The sequence below is a fragment of the Alosa sapidissima genome, chromosome 8, assembly GCF_018492685.1.
Source record: "Alosa sapidissima isolate fAloSap1 chromosome 8, fAloSap1.pri, whole genome shotgun sequence".
Taxonomy (NCBI): Eukaryota; Metazoa; Chordata; class Actinopteri; order Clupeiformes; family Clupeidae; genus Alosa; species Alosa sapidissima.
The window spans coordinates 34,055,850-34,065,849 of NC_055964.1; the positions used below are offsets into that span (position 1 = coordinate 34,055,850).

General features: G+C 44.9%; 1 protein-coding gene across 1 annotated transcript in view; it reads right to left on the minus strand.

Annotated features, from left to right (window-relative positions):
• LOC121715039 (inositol polyphosphate-5-phosphatase A-like) overlaps positions 1-10,000 on the minus strand; it is a 42,746-nt gene that overhangs the window by 16,735 nt on the left and 16,011 nt on the right. Inside the window, 2 exon segments of the mRNA XM_042100337.1 lie at positions 4,909-4,996; positions 6,152-6,252. Coding sequence (XP_041956271.1) covers positions 4,909-4,996; positions 6,152-6,252 — 189 coding nt within the window.

Sequence of the window (10,000 nt, forward strand, 5' to 3'; positions counted from 1 at the left end):
ACTGCTTCATGCCCCCACCACTGCCCCTACCACTGCTTCATGTGCTTCATGCCCTCACCACTGCTTCATGCCCCCACCACTGCTTCATGCCCCCACCACTGCTTCATGTGCTTCATGTGCTTCATGCCCCCACCACTGCTTCATGCCCCCACCACTGCCCCTACCACTGCTTCATGTGCTTCATGCCCTCACCACTGCTTCATGCCCCCACCACTGCTTCATGCCCCCACCACTGCTTCATGTGCTTCATGCCCCCACCACTGCTTCATGCCCCCACCACTGCTTCATGTGCTTCATGCCCTCACCACTGCTTCATGCCCCCACCACTGCTTCATGCCCTCACCACTGCTTCATGCCCCACCACTGCTTCATGCCCTCACCACTGCTTCATGCCCCCACCACTGCTTCATGCCCTCACCACTGCTTCATGCCCCCACCACTGCTTCATGCCCTCACCACTGCTTTATGCCCTCACCACTGGTGCCACCGCTCCAGTTCAGTATGTGTGCTGGCTGCCGTACAGCAAGCCTGGCTATTTAGGGTCAAGCTGGTTTGGGGCCCTGTACACCCAGGTTTGAGGCCAGGTAGGACAACATTGGCTACCTACATTAGCCTATCACTTCACTGCTTGTCACTACCCTACATGGGCACATATATCCAGTCTCTATGCTGTTTTCATGGATAGTTTATTCTACAGGAATCCATGTCGTTCGTTATTTTAAAAAAGCCCATTTCGAGTCATAGGCCAACTCTATTTCCACCAAACTAGTTAACGTTGTGGTTTAGCTTTGTATGGCAGTAGGTAGCCTAACATTTGTTTACCACACTAGCTAACAACAGTCTCTCGACAGGTCACACAACCAATATGAATGCTCTGAATTAGCGGTCAACATCAAATCCTTTTTGATCACCAAGTCAACATTTACAGGTCAATACAATTCCACGATTTAGTAGCCTATCATCTGATAAATAATTCAATGGTCAATCAGTGCTCCTTTAGCCAAGCCTACTTACCACAAACACAAGCAAAACATTGCTATTTACACCCTGCAGTGATTTCAAAGCTTGATGTGCGTTTGAGTTGCTATCGAAGTCACACACAGAGAAACCAATTTTAGGAAAAGGGCTGATGCTGACCGGTCTTTGACTATTTGGGTGTGACTTATTACACATCCAGAAGAATACATTGGAGTCACAATATTATGAGCCTATAATGGGGCACCAAAAGAATTTCCGTTAATGGCCACGACGCCAATGGGCTAGTTAGACCGTACAGTATTTGTAGCGGCTGTAGCCTAATATCGAGTCGATATGTTAAAGGGGTGGTTCAGGATTTTGGACATAGGTCATTTCCAAGTAAGCAAGTGTGATATTTATCAGTGGAGACCGTTTTCAACATGTTTCATCCAGTCCTTCTAATTGCAGAGTTCGCAGGTGCTAGGCTAGGGCAAGTCAACGGTATGTGTTAGCCTGCCACTAAAAACAGTCTTACCCACTCCAAAGTACACCGTGAACAGAGGGCGTTCCTGAGAGCGATTACGTTTAAGTTGCAAGCCTATCGTTATCGTTGTGTCCCCCGTGGTTAACATACGTCATTACCAAACGTTAGTGATTGAACTCCAATGATTTCAAACTTCAGACCGTCCACCAACCAGGAAAAAACGTTTGCCAATGGATCTAGGCCAGACTCTCTGCGAAGTCAGAGAGTCTGGTATCCAGGCTAAATTATTATAGGCTATTTGGTAGCAATAGTAAATGCAGAGGCATAAATCTACATAAAACAGATATATTGATTTACTTTGAAGTGTGTAGGGCTAGTTTACAGCATGACATTTGTTGTGCATATTAATAAACTGCACTTAGTGGAAAATAATTTTTTATCCGACTACTCGAATAATCAATGAAATAATCGATTCCAAAAGCCCTAGCACCAACACTCACAGAAACATGATCTCAGGTCAGGAAACCAAGAGATGCTCACACACTTCAAAGTCAATAACACACACACACTTCAAAGTCAATAACACACACACACACTTCAAAGTCAAACACACACACACACACACACACAAACACACACACACACACTTCAAAGTCAATAACACACACCCTCTGAAAGGTAGATCTAAAGAAAAGGAGTAAATATTCTGGTTCAGGTCTGCAAACACACATGGAGTGTATCAACCACTCTGAAAAGTTTATTCTACCTGTATGAGAGTCAGACCGTGCCTGTGTGTGTGGGTGGATCTGAGTGCGTGCGTATGTGTCCTCTGTGTATGATTATGTGAGTGTCTGTCTGTTGTGTGTGTGTGTGTGTGTGTGTGTGTGTGTGTGTGTGTTTATCTGTGTGTTTGCGGTTATCTCTCTTCCCTGGCGGTGTGTGTCCTCCTCCCTTTCTATGTGTATTTGTGTGACTGAGTGTTTACGTTCACAGATGAAGCATCTGGTGTCTGTGCTGGAGTGAGCTAATAAACCAGCCAGTGTGTGTGTGTGTGTGTGTGTGTGTGCACTTCACTGCCTTGATGTGGGTTGCTGTTTATGCAAAAGTAGTTAGGAGCGAGTTAGCGCTGTTGGACACACACACACACACACACACACACGAGACCGCCAAACTGATCAGACGCTCACCGGTCAGACACACTCCTCCACTGTTCCACTCCCTGCTCCGGCACTGACGCCATCAGCTCGAATGGACCAGAGATTTTCTAATGAGGAGACACAGTGGACGAGTGGACCAGAGACTTTCTAATGAGGAGACACAGCACTCAAAGCATCCTCCATAGAAATGCATGGGCTTTGTTCAGAATGCCAATATACTGTAACGCATCCTCCATAGAAATGCATGGGCTTAGTTCATTATGGCAATATAACACATCCTCCATAGAAATGCATGGGCTTAGTTCATTATGGCAATATAACACATCCTCCATAGAAATGCATCGGGCTAGTTCATAATGCCAATATGGGAGTTGTCTACACATATCTCGAGTCTTCCTGTAATGTAAGTAACCAACCACATTTTTAGCATTACTTTAGCGATTTGAGGTGGGGGGGGGGGGGTATATAAATCAATCAATTCAGATTTACACATAGATTCGCCTGAGTTATTTTTTTATGTCAATATGCCCTCCCTTACATGTGCCTCCTCATTCAGTTAAATAGGAAAATAGCTGCCGGACAACTGCCAACTACCCGAGGTGCGTTACCAATGGCCACTGAGTGGGGGCGCTAAAAGGACTTGGACTCAGGGCTGCTCCATTCTCCACACCACACAAGACTCTCTGTGTGTGTGTGTGTGTGTGTGTGTGTGTGTGTGTGTGTGTGTGTGTGTGTGTGTGTGTGTGTGTGTGTGTGTGTGTTTGTCAGGACTGGTCTATTCTCCACACCACTACCCAACGTGGATTCTGACCATGAGGTCTGGACATTTGCTAAGGAAGTTGTTTTTTTTTTATGGAATTCTTGTCATTGGCACATCACTGACTCAGAAGACACTCTGTGTGTGTGTGTGTGTGTGTGTGTGTGTGTGTGTGTGTGTGTGTGTGTGTGTGTGTGTGTGTGTTTCAGGACTGCTCTATTCTCCACACCACTATCCAACCACACGTGGATTTTGACCATGAGGTCTGGACTTTTGCTAAGGAAGTTGTGTGTTTTTTTTTTAATGGAATTCTATTGGAGAAGTGGCTAAGTACCCTGAACAAACTCTTGTTTTGTGAAACTAGATGGGTCCCTTTCAGATAGACTACCACCGTGACGATTGTTCAAATCTTTCTAGTAGATTACGAAGCCATCTGCTACAGCCTACAACAAAAAGAGACTGAGACAAGTGACAGTTCTACTCCTTCTAAGTGAGTGAGATCTGTTTACGCTAAGCCATAGTTAGAACATATGTTTGGCATGCTTGATGACGTTGGAGAGTTGATATGATTGGTTTAGGGATACACATGACCCAAGCTAAAGCTAGTTAGCGGTTAAGTGCTTGTCAATGAGAGAACTGTGAAGGCTTGTAATGCTAATGCTAACTCCCCCTATAAGAACATCTGTGGTCAGGCCTACCAAAGACCCCTCCCCCATAACGAGCATCACCTGACAGACAATCACAGCTTTGTCCTCAACAAGAGGCTACTGAGCAGACACACACACACACACAGACACACATACACACACACAAGTCATGGCAACACCAAACCTCTAGTGAAATATCACAGAGCAGTCAACCAATCATCGCAGTCAACAAGCAGACTGTGTTACAGGACACGATTACAGGACCCTTACACACTAACCTCACAGAAACGCAAATTAGGATGCAAACATGTGCATGCGTGCGTGTCTGTGTGTGTGTGTGTGTCTGTCTGTGGTTGTCCAACACAAAGCCTATATTTGTGCATGTTGTTTGGCCTCGCTGAACCAAGATTATAGTTGTGAGTGTGTGTGTGAGTGTGTGTGTGTGTGTGTGTGTGTGTGTGTGTGTGTGTGTGTGTGTGTGTGTGTGTGTAAAAAGCGGCTCCGTTGCTGAGTGTGTGTGTGTGTTAAGAGCTGGGTCTTCGTCTGTGATTTCCCTTAAAAACCAAACAGAGCTAAATATATCCTCCTCATGGGAGAATGCAACTCCCCACAGCCTTCAAGTTACTGTAGCAGAGCAACCCCTCCTTGAGATGCTCGTGCACACGCACACGCACACCACTGCAGCTGCAGTCCACTGCCACAAGGGGGCAACAGAGAGCAAGCATTTTCCACTCAATTTGAGTCGAGTATCAAAATACAGCCCACAATGACCATCATTGTGTGTGTGTGTGTGTGTGTGTATGTGTGTGTGTGCGTGCGTGCCTGGAGGGTGCGGATGCTGAGAGAGGACCCATCATCATCACAGGACGGATCAGTCAATCATCGGTTAGAGAGCGTCATACTTACAGTGAAGCTGTCCACGGTTTTGAAGTGGCTGTCCACGTAGGTAGACACACGGTCAAAGTCTCGCATCTCCTCACTGGACTCCATGCTCCTACACACACACACACACACACACACACAAGGAGGATTAGAGGAAGGCAAAAACTTGAATCTGATGGATTTGTAGCAGCAGTGAGCTGGCAGCAGTGTGGTGCGTAATGACAAACTTCACCATAACTATAGACACACACACACACACACACAGGAAGAGGATACGATGACAAACTTTGTCGCAACTATGGAAATGCTGGAGTGGTAATCTAGAACAGTATACAGTGCTGGCTGATGAACCCTAAAGCAAATGTTTTACCAGGAGTCTGGAGTGACACACACACACACACACACACGCACACACACACCAATGCCAGTCATTGGTTTAATCAAATGGAACTCTTTCACTCTGTCTAGGACACACAGATTATGCATTTGTAAACACCGCAAGTCTGGCACAAATAAAAAAAAGCAAACAACCAAACACACACACAAACTAAAATAAATCCAAACTGAATTAGGAGCTACAGTGTGCCATGTTTAACATCTAATGCTAAAGATATTAACGTGTCTCAAACTGCCTAATGATGACACCAGTGGAGTGTTTTACTCTGTTGTGTCGGGGAACTGCACATAATACGCCTGCGTCCAAAACACTAATCTCCATGGCGACTGTCGCCGTGCCATCTCCAGTGTTGGCTAACTTCAGGCAACTTAAGGATTCCCCTCCTTCGGCACTACGTGCACAAACACACGCTTGTCCCTCCTCTGGACACACCCAGGTGGATCCCCCATGGCGTGTCCATCTGTAAATGTTGACCCATGTCATTGGTGTTTGTGCTGGAGCGGCAAAACCAGGATGTGGCGGGTTGGGTTATCCCTGATGCTCCTAGGCGCACACACACACACACAGACACAGACAGACACACACACACGCACACACAAACACAGACACACACACACACACACACACAGACACAGACACACACACACACACACGCACACACACACAGACACAGACACACACACACACACACACACGCGTCCTTACACCTACAGGAGTGTTCACACTCCATAGATCAACTCCAAACACACAGACTGGCAGCTGTAGCCTGTGGGTTACGGGGGGGGGGGGGGGGGGGGGGTGTTATGTGTGTGTGTGTGTAAGTTTGTGCGTGCGTGCGTGTGTGTGCGTGCGTGCTTGTGTATGTCCTACCTGAAGAAGTTCTCAGCAAGCTCCATATTGGCCATGTACTCTTTCCCTCCCACCTCCTGGAAATGGAGGGCCACGAAGCGAGGCTTGTACGTGTGGACCGCCTGAACACAACCACACACACACACACACACACACAACACAGTAGTCAGTATGCAGTATGCCAACACACAACCACAAACACACACACACAACACAGTAGTCAGTATGCAGTATGCCAACACACACACACACACACACACACACACACAACACAGTAGTCAGTATGCAGTATGCCAACACACACACACACAGTTAATATGCAGTATGCCAACACACACACACACACACACAGTTACTATGCAGTATGCCAACACACACACACACAGTTACTATGCAGTATGCCAACACACACACACACACACACACACACACACACACACACACACAACACAGTAGTCAGTATGCAGTATGCCAACACACACACACACAGTTAATATGCAGTATGCCAACACACACACACACACACACACACACACAGTTACTATGCAGTATGCCAACACACACACACAAACACAACAAAGTAGTCAGTATGCAGTATGCCAACACACACACACACACACACACACACACACACAATTAATATGCAGTATGCCAACTAGGGCTGTCACTTTACGTTCGAAAATCGATTGCACAATCGATTGGACCAACCAACACAAGTTTCGAAAACTAAAATAGGGAATCGATTTTAACCAAATATGTACACTATTAATTTTAAACGAATTAAACAAATGAAAAAGATAGATGTAACAAAACTCAGGAACAAGCAGAAAAATAACAAAGAATTCCGAAGTGCAGTAAGCATTGCGAAAGCTAAAAAGAAAATTCCCACCAATTTTACGCACCGGAAACAGCTTTTTCGGCTGCTGTGCTGCTGGTTTTTTGCCAAAAAATTGAGGACAACGCGATCAACCTGTGCGACATGAGAGATACGAGTGATAGGCCCTAATAACTTGAGGAGTTCGATATGGAAGCACTTCGGGGTTTGGGTATATCAGACTATGGAGAAGGACAAAGCGGTATGCAAACTGTGCAGTCGTGAGTTCTACGTAGGCGAAATTTGTTTGACATTTCTAATTGTAAACGCAGCCACGTTGAAGCCTGCAGTAATGTTTTTCACTGATGTTATGGCAGTCCACTCTGCTTATTGTTTTTCGAGAATGTTGCATTCCTGTTTGTCATTGTGCACGAAACTTCACGCCATTGTGCGTCTTCAAGCGCCCCCTTTACGTTCGTCCTAATGCCTGTTAGTTGTTCGTGGATTGTTCTATATTTGGTGTTGAAAATTAAAACGTCTTTAGACATGAAAAATCGATTTTACAATCGATTCAATGAACAATTATGTCTCAAGAATCGAACAGGATTTTTTCACAAAAGTGACAGCCCTAATGCCAACACACACACACACACTTAATATGCAGTAGACTATTCGGCGCAGTGTTTGGCTCCAGCTCAGGCAGGCACCAGTGCACTCCACGTTGGCTGCTGAAGAACAGACCAGCCATGTGTAGCAGCTGCAAGTGTAAAAAACTAGATGTACCGCAGAGCAGTACACAATATGACCGCCGCCCAGTCCAGCACATTTTTTCCACAAAAATAGATCACGCTGAAAGGCCTATATGATTCTAACTGTCTCACTGAATTGCATTATCCACACTCAATTCTCACTGGTATCTGCTAGACATCAAGTACCAAAACATGATTAGTTCATAGATTTCACATGTAAAATTCATTTTACACAACCCCACCCCCATCTTGCCTGTTCATAATTCTGAGAAATTCTTGAATTGTATGCATGTGTGCGTGCACACGTTTATGTTTATGTGTGTGGGTGTGTGTGTGTGTGTGTGTGCGTGCTTGTGTGTTTGTCTGCGTATGCGTGTTTGTGCATGTGCATGCATGCGTACATATGTCTACTGTGTGAGTATGTGTCATACGTATGATTACTGTGAATGTATGTGTGTGTGTGTGTGTATCTGTTTATGCACATGGAATGGGTTAACATGACCCCTGGAGGCAAACATACAGAAAAAATTGTTCATCCTAGGCCCTACGGTTCTCAAGATGTTCACAGAAAGCTGTGTCTGCCCTACCCTCCTTTCGGGGGGTCCAGTCCAGCGGGGGGGCTACAGATCTTAAAAAAAAAACGATGGTTCCATGCTATCCATGTGGGGTTACATGCCCACCAAGTTTCGTGTACCCCAGTCTTTCAGTGTCCCAGGAATCCTTGTTGGTGTACGGTCACTAAATGTACACATAAATCATTTTATTGTAAGGCCCCCCATGAACGAAAGTTCACAAAACTTGGCATGCATTCGGAAGGTGTCATAATGATTCTACACTTTCAATTTCGTGCAGTTTTGACCATGTCAGCCAGAGATATTGTGATGAAAACACCTAATTTTTTGCTTTTTAATTTTTAACTAGGTGGCACTATACATGAAATAAGTGGTAATGGGATGGGTTGACATGCCCCCTTAAGACCAACATACAAAAAAAAGGTGGACCTCCTAGGCCCTACGGTTCTCGAGATATTCACAGAAAACTGTCTCCGGCCACCTACAGGCCAGTTGGTGTATAGTAACATAAATTAATTTATTGTGTGGCCCCCCATGAACGGAATTCCACGAAACTTGGTGTGCATTCAGAGGGTGTCATAATGATCCTACACTTCCAATTTCGTGCAGTTTTGACTATGTTAGGTCACAGATACCTGCGATTACAACACCTCATTTTTACTTTTTTGTGTTTAACTAGGTGGCGCTATACATGAAATGAGTGGTTATGGAATGGGTTGACATGGCCCCTTGAGATCAACATACAAAAAAATGGTCCTCCTAAACCCTACAGTTCTCGAGATATTCACAGAAAACTGTGTCTGCCCTACCCTCATTTGGGGGGGGGGTCCAGTCCAGCGGGGGGGCTACAGATCAAAACGAAAAACGATGGTTTCATGCTATGTGGGGTTACATGCCCACCAATTTTCGTGTACCCCGGTCTTTCAGTGTCCCGGGAATCCTTGACAGAAATTTGGACATGCGAAAAAAAAAAAAAGAAAAAAAAATCTGACTAAACCTATATGACCGCCGCTTCGCTGCGCGGCGGTCATAATAAACTCCACACAAAAAAGTTGCTCTTGTTGATGTAAAATATTTGACAGCTGGCTTCGGGGTCTGTTTGTGTTTGCAGACAGATGGCTTATTCGTGGCTCGTAAAAAGAAAGGTGAGGTCACCACGTCATCCTGGTGCGTGAGGGCTTTTTTAGCCGCTGGCTAGCTAATGTGGTAACACTTTACTTGACGGGTGAGTTCATAACACATTCATAGCAGCTGTCATAAACTGCACATAAAGCATTCATGACTGTTTCATGAGACATGACTCATTCATACATTCATACCAAACCTTTCATGAATGTGGAAGACAGAACGATGACAACTTGTCAAAATAAAGGTCCATCAATCGCAAAGCAGCATTGCCGTTTTTGTAAATATTTCATGAATAACTTATGAAGTCTACATTGAATGTCACTTTACTATACAAGTTGTGAAGTATTTGTAATCACTGAGTTTAACACTGGGAGGTAAACTAGCCTACATTCAGCTGACTTGTATTTGTGTAACCTGGAATGGTTGGACATACCCAGTAGCAAAAGATGAGAAATTATCTGCAAAGGTTACATCATAAAATAAATACATTTTTATGAAACAAAAATTATTTGCTCAGGTCAGGTAAGAGGTTTGGAACAAAAACGGCAATGCTGCTTTGTGATTGATAGACTTTTATTTTGACAAGTTGTCGTCGTTCTGTCTTCCA